We start from the raw sequence: 15,000 nt of genomic DNA, 5'->3' as shown, positions 1-15,000 counted from the left end.
AGTGTTAGGGTCAGGGGGTCAGGGGTCAGGGCCAGGTGAGTGTTAGGGTCAGGGGTCAGGGGTCAGGGGGTCAGGGCCAGGGCCAGGTGAGTGTTAGGGCCAGGGGTCAGGGGGTCAGGGCCAGGTGAGTGTTAGGGTCAGGGGTCAGGGGTCAGGGCCAGGTGAGTGTTAGGGTCAGGGGTCAGAGTGTCAGGGCCAGGTGAGTGTTAGGGTCAGGGGGTCAGGGCCAGGTGAGTGTTAGGGTCAGGGGTCAGGGGTCAGGGCCAGGTGAGTGTTAGGGTCAGGGGTCAGGGCCAGGTGAGTGTTAGGGTCAGGGGTCAGGGGTCAGCGCCAGGTGAGTGTTAGGGTCAGGGGTCAGGGGTCAGGTGAGTGTTAGGGTCAGGGCCTGGTGAGTGTTAGGGTCAGGGGTCAGGGGGTCAGGGGTCAGGGGGTCAGGGCCAGGTGAGTGTTAGGGTCATGGGTCAGGGGTCTGGTGAGTGTTAGGGTCAGGGGTCAGGGCCTGGTGAGTGTTAGGGTCAGGGGTCAGGGGGTCAGGGGGTCAGGGGTCAGAGGTCAGGGCCAGGTGAGTGTTAGGGTCAGGGGTCAGGGGGTCAGGGACAAACATTGATTGATTGATATGTTTATTTCAAATATGTGCAAAACAAGATAAAGCAACAATAATTAATAAAAAAACTAAAATAAAAAAAACGAACAGAATTAAAAAGCATACAACACATATATATTGCACTTTTTTTGACATATTCGAAAGGAGTGGAAAGAAGTAGATTTAAAAGAAGATCAATTTAATACAATTTCATTATTCAACTCATTATATATACAAACACTGTTTAATACAGTCTCATTATATATATACAAATACTGTTTAATACAGTCTCATTATATATACAAATACTGTTTAATACAGTCTCATTATATATATATACAAATACTGTTTAATACAGTCTCATTATATATACAAATACTGTTTAATACAATCTCATTATATATACAAATACTGTTTAATACAGTCTCATTATATATATATACAAATACTGTTTAATACAGTCTCATTATATATACAAATACTGTTTAATACAGTCTCATTATATATACAAATACTCTTTAATACAGTCTCATTATATACAAATACTGTTTAATACAATCTCATTATATATATACAAATACTGTTTAATACAGTCTCATTATATATATACAAATACTGTTTAATACAGTCTCATTATATTTACAAATACTGTTTAATACAGTCTCATTATATATACAAATACTGTTTAATACAGTCTCATTATATATATACAAATACTGTTTAATACAGTCTCATTATATATACAAATACTGTTTAATACAGTCTCATTATATATACAAACACTGTTTAATACAGTCTCATTATATATATACAAATACTGTTTAATACAGTCTCATTATATATACAAATACTGTTTAATACAGTCTCATTATATATACAAACACTGTTTAATACAGTCTCATTATATATATACAAATACTGTTTAATACAGTCTCATTATACATACAAATACTGTTTAATACAGTCTCATTATATATACAAATACTGTTTAATACAGTCTCATTATATATACAAATACTCTTTAATACAGTCTCATTAAATACAAATACTGTTTAATACAATCTCATTATATATATATATACAAATACTGTTTAATACAATCTCATTATATATATACAAATACTGTTTAATACAGTCTCATTATATATATATACAAATACTGTTTAATACAGTCTCATTATATATACAAATACTGTTTAATACAATCTCATTATATACAAATACTGTTTAATACAATCTCATTATATATACAAATACTGTTTAATACAGTCTCATTATATATACAAATACTGTTTAATACAATCTCATTATATATACAAATACTGTTTAATACAATCTCATTATATACAAATACTGTTTAATACAATCTCATTATATATACAAATACTGTTTAATACAATCTCATTATATATATACAAATACTGTTTAATACAGTCTCATTATATATATACAAATACTGTTTAATACAGTCTCATTATATATACAAATACTGTTTAATACAATCTCATTATATATATATACAAATACTGTTTAATACAGTCTCATTATATATACAAATACTGTTTAATACAATCTCATTATATATATACAAATACTGTTTAATACAGTCTCATTGTATATATACAAATACTGTTTAATACAGTCTCATTATATATACAAATACTGTTTAATACAATCTCATTATATATATACAAATACTGTTTAATACAGTCTCATTATATATACAAATACTGTTTAATACAATCTCATTATATATACAAATACTGTTTAATACAATCTCATTATATACAAATACTGTTTAATACAATCTCATTATATATACAAATACTGTTTAATACAGTCTCATTATATATACAAATACTGTTTAATACAATCTCATTATATATACAAATACTGTTTAATACAATCTCATTATATATACAAATACTGTTTAATACAGTCTCATTATATATACAAATACTGTTTAATACAATCTCATTATATATACAAATACTGTTTAATACAATCTCATTATATATACAAATACTGTGTACCCAAAATACGAATATCGTATTTACATACTTAATTACATACTCCACATTCAAACTGTTCCATAGCGTCTCTCCACAGATTGATATACAAAATACTTTCCTCCACGAATACTGTGTGTTTTGAAAAAAAAGATTCCCCTTAAATTATAACGTTAACTCTTTTGTAAACTCTTTACATTTCCACTCCATCTATTTGTAGTTGTACTTGTGTATTCATTTTGCAATTAGCAGATATCATTATTTTTGTCTTTCTCAAGTTTAATGATAATTTGTTTCTATCAAACCATATTTTTAATTTACCCATTTCTATAGTGACGTCCTCTAGCAGTTGTTTTACATTTTCCCCAGAACATAAATATTTGAATCATCTGCAAATAATCCCATCTTCAGTAGCTTTGATACTGTGCATTGCATCTGTCATTGATAAACAGAATGAACAGTATTGGGCCCAACACTGACCCCTGGGGGACGCCACAAGCAATGTCCAAACATGTTGAGCAGAATTTACTCAGCTTCACAAACTGCCCTCTCTTACTTAAATTACTTTTAACCCAATGTAATACTCGTCCCCTGATACCACATCTCTCCAGTTTATCGATTCATTATACTTTTATTTTGGAGAATAGTGGAAGTAAAGTAAACATGTGCTGCTGCTGCTGCTGATGATGATGGTGTGTGTGTGTGTGTGTGTGTGTGTGTCCAGGCCAGAGAAGCTGGTGTGGCATGGCTCCTCCAGCAGGGGGCAGAGGAGGGCTGATAACTACTGTGAGACGTGGCGGTCTGGGGAAGGGGGGGCCGCGGGGGGGGGCACCGGCCTGGCCGCCTCTCTGGCCAGCGGCCGGCTGCTGCAGCAGACCTCCTCCCCCTGCGCCGCCTCTCACATCGTCCTCTGCATCGAGAACAGCTACATCACACACTCCAAATAACACACTCCCTCACACTCTCCAAATAACACACTCCCTCACACTCTCCCTCACACTCTCCCTCACACAATCCCTCACACACACCAGGGTAGGGTAGGTAATCACCATCACCCACTGGACAATAACCCCACCCCCTCCCTCCCCCACCCCCTCCCGCTGGTCCCAGCAAACAGACTGTCCAATCAGCCCAAGTCCCGCCCCCCCTAACCCCGCCCTGAAAACACAACGTCCACGGAACTGCAGCCCTGCCGCCTAGCAACGCCTAGCAACGCCTCCCTCCGTCTGCCCCTCCACCCCATAATGCCAAAGAGACGGGTCGCTATGGCAACCCTGTCCTGGCGCTGGCACATACCCCCGGGTCAGACGTGGCGAGGCGGCAGTCTGTCTGTTTATATAGATATAGATATATAGATCTGTCTGTTTATATGATCTGGTCTATATAGATAATTATAGATCTGACTGTTATGATCTGATTGTTGTTTTGTTGTTACTTTTTAAGATGTTTTAATTCAACCAGTTTTATTCTTCATGTTTATGAAAGTTTTTCACTCTTTTGTTCATTTTATGTCCATTTCTTTTAAGGATTGTGGGTTACTATGACTACAGTGGGTTACTATGACTACAGTGGGTTACTATGACTACAGTGGGTTACTATGACTACAGTGGGTTACTATGGCTACAGTGGGTTACTATGGCTACAGTGGGTTACTATGACTACAGTGGGTTACTATGACTACAGTGGGTTACTAAGAGATACAGCCACGTTTTTACAGAATATTTTAAGAATTAAAGTAGAGACTAGATATTTATTTTTAAATGAAGTTATGTGACGACATGACTGAGCCACGGTAATACACCTTAACCATGGAGGGTTACACCTTAACCATGGAGCGTTTTTATGACAGAGATTCTGGCTGCGTTTTTCACATTTGCTCTGGAGATCTGATCAGCACTCATGGAATGCCTCTTGTCCAATCAAATGACTTGGTCCCTTTATGACGTTGAACCCAGTGTGCTCTCCAGCAGTCTCTGACATGCTTTGATTCCTGCCAGACGGTGTTTGTACAAAATACTCTTTAGATAATTAATGTTTCTACAAATGTATGTATGTATAGGGTCACAATTATGTAAATGTGATAATGTATGTATGTATAGGGTCACAATTATGTAAATGTGATAATGTATGTATGTATAGGGTCACAATTATGTAAATGTGATAATGAGTATGATTTTTAAATTCCAAATAGATGTTTTGTTTGCCATTTTGAGTTGAACATCTTCAAGACTTGATTAAACATGTTTATCCTGTTAGCCTGCCTGCCGTCATTACTAATACACCACACGCCACCTCAAGATGCTGTCATTATGACACGCCATGGCTCTAGAAACTAGACATTTAGAACAACTGATTATTTGAACACAAAATCCATCCTCCTTTCTTTCCTCAAGAAGGCTTCAATGTCTCTGTTGTACAGTTGATCAGTTCCACCAATAAGTCCTTTTCTACATGGATAGCCTCGCTAACGTCGGGGTTGGCCGTTCTCTTCTGATTATGTCTAGCTTTTCTTGGAAGGTTCTTCTTGAAAATGGTATTGTTATAATATCTTCCGCCAAATCTACCTCTTCTCCTCCTTCAGCCATTGTGGCTGCTTGTAGAACAACGGCTTACATCTACACAAATTAGCTCGATCAAGTTCAGTTTGCTAGCTCTGCCTCTCTCACTGTGCATATCCAATCAAAAGACGTGCAGGTGCTGATCAGGTGCTGCTCCATACAGCAGGCGCCTTCGTCAGCTAGGTACGCCAAGTTGTTTTCTCGTTCACTTTAAATTTCAATCTGTCCTCGCGCCACAGTTGAATCTGCAGGCAGGCAGATTATTATAGCACTTGGCTTAATTCAGCCGCTATAATTGAGCCGCTATCACAGGGCGTTAACACTGGAGGCGCGACGTTTTTTTACCTACTAAAGCGCGACGAGGTGTGGAATCACACGACCACTAATCACAATGGGGGTGTGTGTACTGACCCACAAAAATCGCTGGATGGCGATGTCACGCAAGAAGCGTGAACACGCAACAGCAACACACCGCGGGGGAAACCCGAACTCTTTGTTCATTGATCGGAGAGCCATCAAGTCAAGTCAAGTCAACTTTATTTGTATAGCACCTTACGTACAGCAAGACAGACAGACAGACCAACTCCAGGTTTTCGTGATATAAATTATTTATTTACATTACAGAAAAAAGACCCCATCAAGACAATGTAATAATATCTAGAATAAAGAACCATTAATACGTATTCAAATAGATCCTCTGCTCTGTCACTGTCCGCCACCACAGGGCCACGGCTACAAGGCCTAAGGTGCCGCCCCCTCCCCTCCCCACCCCCCTCCTCTGCCTACTCCCCCCCCACCACAACCCCCCCTCTGCCTCCCACCCCCTTCTCTTCTCACTCCATCCCCCCCCAACAACGACGACCCTCCCACCCGCCCAACAATCCTCTACCACCCTACACACACACATGACCAGCTAACCGCTAACCAGTCTACCTGTCCCCCCCTCCCCAGGTGACCCCCCCACCCACACACACACACACACCTCTAACCAGTCTACCACTACCTACACCCCTCCTCCCCCCCCTCCCACACCCCCCCCAACCACTACCTACACCCCTCCTTACCCCCCAACCACTACACCCCCCCCAACCACTACCTACACCCCTCCCCCCAACACCCCCCCCTACCTACGCCCCCCCTACACTCCCTGTACCCGCCCACCCCCCTAACCACTACCTAGGCCCCCCCCTCTAACCACTACCCCCCCACACCCCCCTCCCCCCTAACCACTACCTATGCCCCCTCCCCCCTAACCACTACTTGTACCCCCCCTAACCACTACCTACGCCCCCCCCCCTCTAACCACTACCCCCCCTAACCACCACTTGTAACCCCCCACCCCCCTAACCACTACCCCCCCCACACCCCCCTCCCCCCTAACCACTACCTACGCCCCCCCCCCCTCTAACCACTACCCCCACCCCACCCTACCCCCCTCCACACACACCCCTGTATCGGGTGTTGCGTGGCTGATGATGATGATGATGGTGGTGGTGGTGGTGGTGATGTCATCACTGTGCGACCCCCCGGCTGGGTGTCGTCTCCAGGAGGAAGATCTCAGCTCTGTTTACTGTTGTTGTCCTTTACCGGGGGGGGGGGGGGGGGCTGGGGGCAGGGGGGGGAGGTGGCGGTGTGCCCCCCGGAAGACAGATGAGGGTGGAGGAGGACCTCAGAGCTGTAGGGGTCGGAGGTCCGATGATGGAGGGTGGAGGAGGAACTCATGGTGTTCTCAGAGCTGTCGGGGTCGGAGGTCAGATGAGGCGGGTGGAAGCTCTCATGGTGTTCTCAGAGCTGTAGTGGGTGGCGTTTTGCTTCTGCCGGTTGATCCTGTTTGTCCTGGGGCACTTCCTGTTAGTGTGGGGTGGGGGGGGGAGAGGGAGGAGAGTGAGAGAGGGAAGGAGAAGATTGCCATTTAGGTTATTTACTTTATTTAGTTTTAAACTGGTTTAGATCCTACCTACAGGACAGAAGCTACTATGTCTCCATTGGCAAATTTGTATCCGACAAAATTAAAATGACGTGCAGGGTTCCCCAAGGATCAATCCTTGGCCCCCTTCTATTCAATCTCTACATGCTTCCATTGGGACACATCATAAGAAAGAACACAATTGCCTACCACAACAATGTGGATGACACTCAAATCTACATAGCCCTCTCACCGAACGACTATAGTCCCATTGACAATCTCTGTAATTGCATTGAGCAAATAAACGCCTGGATGACACAAAACCTCCTGTTAAACCAGGACAAAACAGAGATAATTGTATTCGGTGCACCTGACAAAAGATCGAAAGTCAGTGCAAAACTTGATTCTCTCTCTCTTCACAGTAAAAAACAGGTCAGAAATCTTGGTGTAATTCTAGACTCCGATCTAAACTTCAACAGCCACATAAACTCGATAACTAACTCAGCCTACTATCACCTGAAAAACATAACAAGAATGAGAGGTTTCATGTCCAAACAAGACCTTGAAAAGATCGTCCATGCATTTTTGTTTCGAGCAGACTTGATTATTGTAATGGTCTACTAACAGGCCTATCTAGAGGAGCTGGTCTACTAACAGGCCTATCTAAAGGAGCTGGTCTACTAACAGGCCTGTCTAAAGGAGCTGGTCTACTAACAGGCCTATCTAAAGGAGCTGGTCTACTAACAGGCCTATCTAAAGGAGCTGGTCTACTAACAGGCCTATCTAAAGGAGCTGGTCTACTAACAGGCCTATCTAAAGGAGCTGGTCTACTAACAGGCCTATCTAAAGGAGCTGGTCTACTAACAGGCCTATCTAAAGGAGCTGGTGTAGTGACCGCTCGTTAGTGAGCAGAGTATTCGTAATTCACGGCGTTCCAGCCTGTACAAAGCACTGTTGATATGTTTGTGTTTACTCAATCACCCAGGCTCCTTAGCGGGTGATATGACGGGATATAAGTGGGACAAAGATGGATGAATGTTGTTGTTGTCAGTACGCATGCAGAGAGTGAGAATAAAGCACATGATTGTTTTTCTACCGGCAAACCGACTACATCGTCCAGTTATTGCCGTCACTCCTACATTGGTGACCCTGACATTCTCTCGAACGTTTTCGGAGATCATTTGAACATGACAACAAACGCAGTTTCACTCAAGCTGCCCGTTTTTTGGGAACAAAATGCCAACGCATGGTTTGCACAAGCTGAAGCTCAATTCGCCCTCAGGGATATTACCGTGGATCATACCAAATACTACTACGTGGTAGCAGCTTTAACCAATTCAACGGCAGCGAGAGTGGTGAGTCTTATTGAAAACCCACCGGCACAGCACAAATATGTTACCTTGAAGGCGCACCTCATAGATACGTTTTGTTTGTCTGAATCTGAACGTGCACGCCAGCTCCTCTCTCTCCCTGGGCTCGGTGACACAAAACCCTCTGAACTGATGGACCACATGCTAGCTTTGCTGGGCGACCATCAGCCGTGTTTTCTTTTTAAAGAGCTTTTTCTGCAACAGTTACCAGACCAGGTTCGTTTTTCAATGGCTAATTCCATCAAAACAGACTTTCGTCAGCTAGCCAAGGAAGCGGATATATTTTTCTCAGCTGGGAAGAAGTGTTTTACAGCCACCATGGATGAGTTTGGGTTCCAACCACTCTCCATCTCCGCTACTGCTGTGGCCCGACGGGTGAGGCCGTCGGGGTTGTGCTTTTACCATATGAAATTCGGGGACAAAGCTAAGAAGTGCCTACCACCATGCAACTTCAGTGTGTCGGGAAACGCACAGGCCGCCACTCATTAGCAGCTGTGGGTGCCGGCCATTCTGCAGGCTTGCTGTACGTCACTGACTCCCTCTCCGGCCGCCGTTTTCTGTGTGACACAGGTGCCCAGGTGAGCGTGCTGCCCGTATCGGCAATAGACATTAAAACAGGGAAACAAGGACCCTCCCTTGAGGCTGCCAATGGCAGTGCTATCGCTACCTTCGGCAGGCGCACTGTGGGTTTGTGTTTTGCTGACCAGCGTTTTACCTGGAGTTTTGTGTTGGCCAAAGTGTCTACTCCCCTCTTAGGCGCTGACTTTCTCTGCGCTAACAGCCTCCTGGTGGACGTGGGGAACCGCCGACTCGTCAACGCTGAGACATTCGGCTCTTTGTCATGTGAGCGCAGTGACGCAGCCACAATGAAGCTGTCCAGTGCTGTCTCGCCGGCTGACGATTTCTCTCCTCTTCTATTGGAGTTCTCAGACATCACAACACCTACCTTCTCGGCTGCTACCACCAAACACGGCGTCATGCATTACATCTCCACGGAAGGCCCACCAGTGCATGCCAGGGCCCGTCGCCTCGACCCACACAAGCTCACCATCGCGAAAGAGGAGTTTGCAGCCATGGAGGCACTTGGCATCATTCGCCGTTCTGACAGTCCTTGGGCCTCGCCTCTCCATCTCGTTCCCAAGTCCAACGGAGGCTGGCGTCCGTGCGGCGACTACCGGCGTCTAAATGATGTCACCACACCTGACCGTTACCCCGTTCCACACATTCAAGACTTTTCAGCCCATCTAGCGGGCGCGTCTATTTTTTCTAAAGTGGATTTGGTACGGGGATACCACCAGGTGCCAGTTAGCCCTCAGGACGTCCCCAAGACAGCGGTTATAACACCATTCGGACTTTTTGAGTTTTTGAGGATGCCGTTTGGCCTCAAGAATGCTGCCCAGACCTTTCAGAGGTTGATGGACGCCATGCTGGGCAACCTCCCTTTTGTGTTTGTCTACCTAGACGATATCCTGGTAGCTAGCACGTCCAAGGCAGAGCACCTATCCCACCTCCGTCTCCTCTTCAGTCGCCTCCGGGAACATGGATTAATCATCAACCCAGCAAAGTGCCAGTTTGGACTGCCTGCCATGGATTTCCTCGGCCACCACATCACTACTGCTGGGGCGGTCCCGCTGCCATCAAAGGTGGACGCTGTGCTGCAGCTCCCACGCCCTACCAGCATTAGAGCTTTACAGGAGTTCCTGGGGATGGTGAATTTCTACCATCGATTCATCCCCCAGGCTGCCCACCTAATGCGACCCCTGTATGGGGCTCTCAAGGACAAGACCCCTAAGCACATCATCGCATGGTCCGACGAAATGTCAAAGGCATTCTCAGACACCAAGGAAGCCCTCGCGAGCGCGACCATGCTGACTCACCCCGTGCCTGAAGCTTCCGTGGCCTTGACAACTGATGCCTCAGATTATGCCGTTGGAGGCGTTTACGAACAGCTGGTCAAGGGGGTTTGGCAACCCCTGGCATTTTTCAGCCGACAACTCCGCTCCAGTGAGCAAAAATACAGCACCTTTGACCGAGAGCTCCTCGCTCTGTACTTGGCAGTCAGGCACTTCCGTTTCCTGCTGGAGGCTCGTCCATTCACAGTTTTTGTGGACCACAAACCCTTGATTTTTGCCATGGCTAAGGTGTCGGAGCCGTGGTCTGCCAGGCAGCAGCGTCATCTGGCTTATATCTCCGAGTTCACTACAGACATTCGGCATGTGGCGGGGAAGGACAACCCTGTAGCTGACTGCCTCTCTCGTGCCACTATCGGGGCTGTCCACCTCGGCATCGACTACGCCCATATGGCTGCGGATCAGGTTTCGGACCCAGACATCCAGGCATGCAGGACTAAAGTTTCTGGCCTCCAGTTGGCGGACATCCCCTTCAGTGACGACGGCACAACGCTGCTTTGTGACGTGTCCATGGAGCAGCCGCGCCCCGTGGTTCCACATGCATGGAGACGGCAAGTTTTCGAGGCCATACATGGCCTCTCACACCCAGGCAGGAAACCTTCGCAGCGCCTGATTGCGGCGAAATTCGTCTGGCCCAGGATGAAGGTTGACATTGGTGGGTGGGTCAAGACCTGCGTGCCATGCCAACGTGCGAAGGTCCATCGTCATGTTAAGGCCCCGCTGGAGCGGTTCACGGTCCCAGAAAGACGCTTCGACCATGTCAACATTGATCTGGTGGGTCCCCTTCCCGCCTCCAGGGGGTACACTCACCTTCTGACGATGGTGGACAGGACCACCCGTTGGCCAGAGGCCGTCCCACTGACGGAGACTACCACAGCTGAGGTGGCCCGCGCATTCATCGGCACCTGGGTCTCCCGGTTTGGGGTCCCCTCAGACCTTTCCTCTGATCGGGGGGCCCAGTTCACTTCTGGCTTATGGACTTCCATTACTCAGCAGCTGGGTGTCTCCCTCCACCGCACTACGGCTTACCACCCACAGGCCAATGGCCTGTGTGAACGTTTTCACCGGTCCATGAAGGCTGCCCTTAAAGCCGATCTCCGGGGCGACGGCTGGGTCGACAGGCTTCCTTGGGTGATGCTGGGACTCCGTACTGCACCTAAGGAGGACCTCCTTTCGTCCTCTGCTGAGCTGGTGTACGGCCAACCCCTCCGGGTTCCGGGGGATTTCCTCCCCTGTGCTACGGTCCCCTGGTCAGCACCAGAACAGCGAAGTGCGCTGCTGGACAAGGCCAAGTCCTTCCGGCCGATCCCTACCTCATGCCATGGCGTTCCTAAGGTACGTGTCCCGCCTGATCTGAAGGCAGCGGGGTATGTCTTTATCCGCCAAGACGCCCATCGAGCCCCTCTGCAACCGCCCTATGATGGTCCCTACCGGGTCGTGGAGACAGGCGACAAATCCTTTATTATCGACATGGGGGGTAGTAAGGAACGCATCTCGGTGGATCGCCTTAAGCCAGCTCATCTGGACTTGGACCGTCCCATCGAGGTGGCCCACCCGCCCCGCCGCGGTCGCCCCCCTGTTAAAACAGTCCCGACCCTAGCTCCTGCAGACCCCCTGCCCTGCCGTCCGAGGCCGGCCAAACGTCCGCCTGTTGTTTTTCCCCTGCCTCGGTCTCCTGTGCCTGCTCAAGGGCGCCAGAGTCGCTTTGGGCGAGTTATCAGAGTCCCTGACCGTTTTTTGGGGCCGGTTCTTGTGAATTCTGGGGGGACGTGTGTAGTGACCGCTCGTTAGTGAGCAGAGTATTCGTAATTCACGGCGTTCCAGCCTGTACAAAGCACTGTTGATATGTTTGTGTTTACTCAATCACCCAGGCTCCTTAGCGGGTGATATGACGGGATATAAGTGGGACAAAGATGGATGAATGTTGTTGTTGTCAGTACGCATGCAGAGAGTGAGAATAAAGCACATGATTGTTTTTCTACCGGCAAACCGACTACATCGTCCAGTTATTGCCGTCACTCCTACACTGGTCTACTAACAGGCCTATCTAAAGGAGCTGGTCTACTAACAGGCCTATCTAAAGGGGCTGTTCGTAAGCTGCAGCTCATCCAAAACACAGCTGCTAGGGTCCTAACAGAAAAAGAAGTTTGAACACATTACATAAATCCTGAGATCCCTTCTTACTTCTTATATTTGCTTTTATTCATTGTAATTTTTAGTTTCTTACTATGCTCCTCTTGCTGTATTTTTAGTAATGTATGGAAAGCACTTTGAATTACCCCTGTTGTATGAAATGTGCTACAAATAAACTAGCCTTGCGTTCATAGTCAACAAACCTGCTTTGCCGAGTATTTTCCTTTCCAACGTCAGGTCCCTGACGAACAAGATGGATGAACTGAGACTACAAGTTGCTAAAAATAACATCGTGGGGGATAGCTGTGTGATTATTCTGACCGAAACCTGGCTAAATGACACCATCGTGGACTCCGCAGTTAGCTTGGAGGGACGTACACTACACCGGGCGGACCGCACGCAACTCAGCGGCAAGTCAAGAGGGGGTGGGATCATAATATCGACGAAGGATAGCTGGTGCTTAAACACGAAAACTGTAAGTAGCCACTGCTCCCCAGACCTGGAATACTTGACTGTTAAATGCCGACCCACATACCTCCCGAGGGAGTTCAACGCGGTGTTCATAACATGTGTGTACATAGCGCCTAGCGCGGACGGCAGCCTAGCATTGGCGCGGCTATATGACGTCATCAGTGGCCAACAAAGCACTGATCCACAGGCTATTCACATCATAGCAGGAGATTTCAATCATGTCGACCTGAAGGCAGTACTACCCAAGTTCTATCAGCATGTGCAACAAGAGGAGAAAAAACACTGGACAAGGTATACACCAACATCAAACGTGCTTACAAGGCTAGTCCGCTAGCTCATCTAGGCATGTCTGACCATGTGTCAATCCTCCTGATCTCTGCATACACTACCATGGGGAAAAGTGCTCCCATCACCACTAAGACTGTCAGAACCTGGCCAGAAGGGTCCGCTCCACTGCAGATCTGCCTAAATGACACCCTATGGCAGGAATATGAGCATGAGGACCTGGAACAGTACACGTCGTCGGTTCTGAACCACATAGTGAACTGCACCAACTCAGTCACCGTGGACAAACGGGTCCGGGTCTACCCCAACACGAAGCCATGGATGACTGGGAAGGTCCAAAAACTGATCAACGAGAGGGACAACGCCTTCTTCGCAGGGAAGAGCACACCGCTGTACAGCTCCACCAGGGCCAACCTAAAGCGCGGAATCAAAGCGGCCAAGGCAGACCACAGAGAGAAGATTGAGGAATGCCTCCTGAGCAACGACTCCAGGCGGATGTGGCAGGGGGTTCAGCAGATGACAAACTTCAGAGCCAACAGGCTCACAGCCGCAGAGGACGACCCCCTGCTGGCGGGAAAGCTGAACACCTTCTACGCCCGGTTCGACGAGGGGCGAACGGAGGTAACCGCAACACAAACACCACTCTCTCCAGCTCTCAGCAGCCTCACCCTCACAGAGCATGAAGTGAGACGCGTACTGAAGGCGGTGGACCCCAGGAAAGCCTCGGGGCCGGATGGCGTCCTGGGACGGGTGCTGAGAGACTGCGCCGACCAGCTGGCCGGGGTTTTCACCAACATCTTTAACCAGTCCCTGTCCCAGGCCACCGTCCCACCCTGCCTGAAAACCTCAACTATCATCCCAGTCCCGAAGAAAAGCACGGTGAGCTGCCTAAACGACTACCGCCCGGTGGCACTCACACCAATCATCATGAAGTGCTTCGAGAAACTAGTCCGGGCCCACATACTCACACGCCTCCCGCCCAACCTGGATCCATACCAGTTCGCCTACAGAGCCCACAGGTCCACAGAGGACGCCATCGCGACGACTCTCCACGCCACTCTATCCCACCTGGAGAGGGGAAACAGCTACGCGAGACTGCTCTTCGTGGACTTCAGCTCCGCCTTCAACACCATCCTTCCAGACAGGCTAGTGACCAAACTACTAGACCTGGGTCTATCACACTCTATATGTGCGTGGATCAAGGACTTCCTGACCGACCGCCCCCAGAGGGTGCGGGTGGGCCCCCACACCTCCACAGCCCTCAGACTCAGCACTGGGTCCCCCCAGGGCTGCGTGCTAAGCCCCATCCTCTACAACCTCTACACCTACGACTTCACCCCCGTCCACCCCAGCAACTCCATCGTAAAGTTTGCAGACGACACCACCGTGGTAGGATGTATCTCGGGGGGGGACGAGGCGGCGTACAGGGATGAGGTAGAGCAACTGAGCAAGCTGTGCAAGGTTAACAACCTGCTGCTGAACAAGTCAAAGACCCAGGAAATCATCGTAGACTTCAGGAGGAAAAAGTCCGAGATCCAGCCCCTGCTCATCGACGGAGAGAGCGTGGAGAGAGTCTCAACCATCCGATTCCTGGGGACGCACATGCGGGATGACCTGACCTGGAAGGACAACACAAAAGGCACCATCAAGAGGGCACAACAGCGGCTATACACCCTGAGATGCCTCAGGAAGGAACACAGCAAGCAGGAGATACTGGTGACCTTTTACCGCGGCGCAGTGGAGAGCATCCTCACCTACGGCATCTGCAACTGGTT

General features: G+C 47.8%; 2 protein-coding genes across 2 annotated transcripts in view; one reads left to right on the top strand and one right to left on the bottom strand.

The window, feature by feature from the left end:
* Positions 1–3,539, top strand: part of LOC308160974 (collagen alpha-1(XVIII) chain-like) — a gene marked incomplete at both ends in the record, with an annotated part of 62,229 nt that extends 58,690 nt beyond the window's left edge. The window contains one exon of the mRNA XM_080534896.1: positions 3,317–3,539. Within this exon, the coding sequence (XP_080391022.1) occupies positions 3,317–3,539 (223 nt within the window). The remainder of the gene's footprint in view (positions 1–3,316) is intronic.
* Positions 3,540–6,901: 3,362 nt separating this feature from the next.
* Positions 6,902–15,000, bottom strand: part of LOC308160973 (tomoregulin-2-like) — a gene marked incomplete at both ends in the record, with an annotated part of 53,165 nt that continues 45,066 nt past the window's right edge. The window contains one exon of the mRNA XM_080534895.1: positions 6,902–6,998. Coding sequence (XP_080391021.1) covers positions 6,902–6,998 — 97 coding nt within the window. The remainder of the gene's footprint in view (positions 6,999–15,000) is intronic.

Source organism: Nansenia antarctica, assembly GCF_963989245.1.
Source record: "Nansenia antarctica genome assembly, chromosome: 6".
NCBI lineage: Eukaryota > Metazoa > Chordata > Actinopteri > Argentiniformes > Microstomatidae > Nansenia > Nansenia antarctica.
This window is presented reverse-complemented; position numbering and strand designations above follow the sequence as displayed.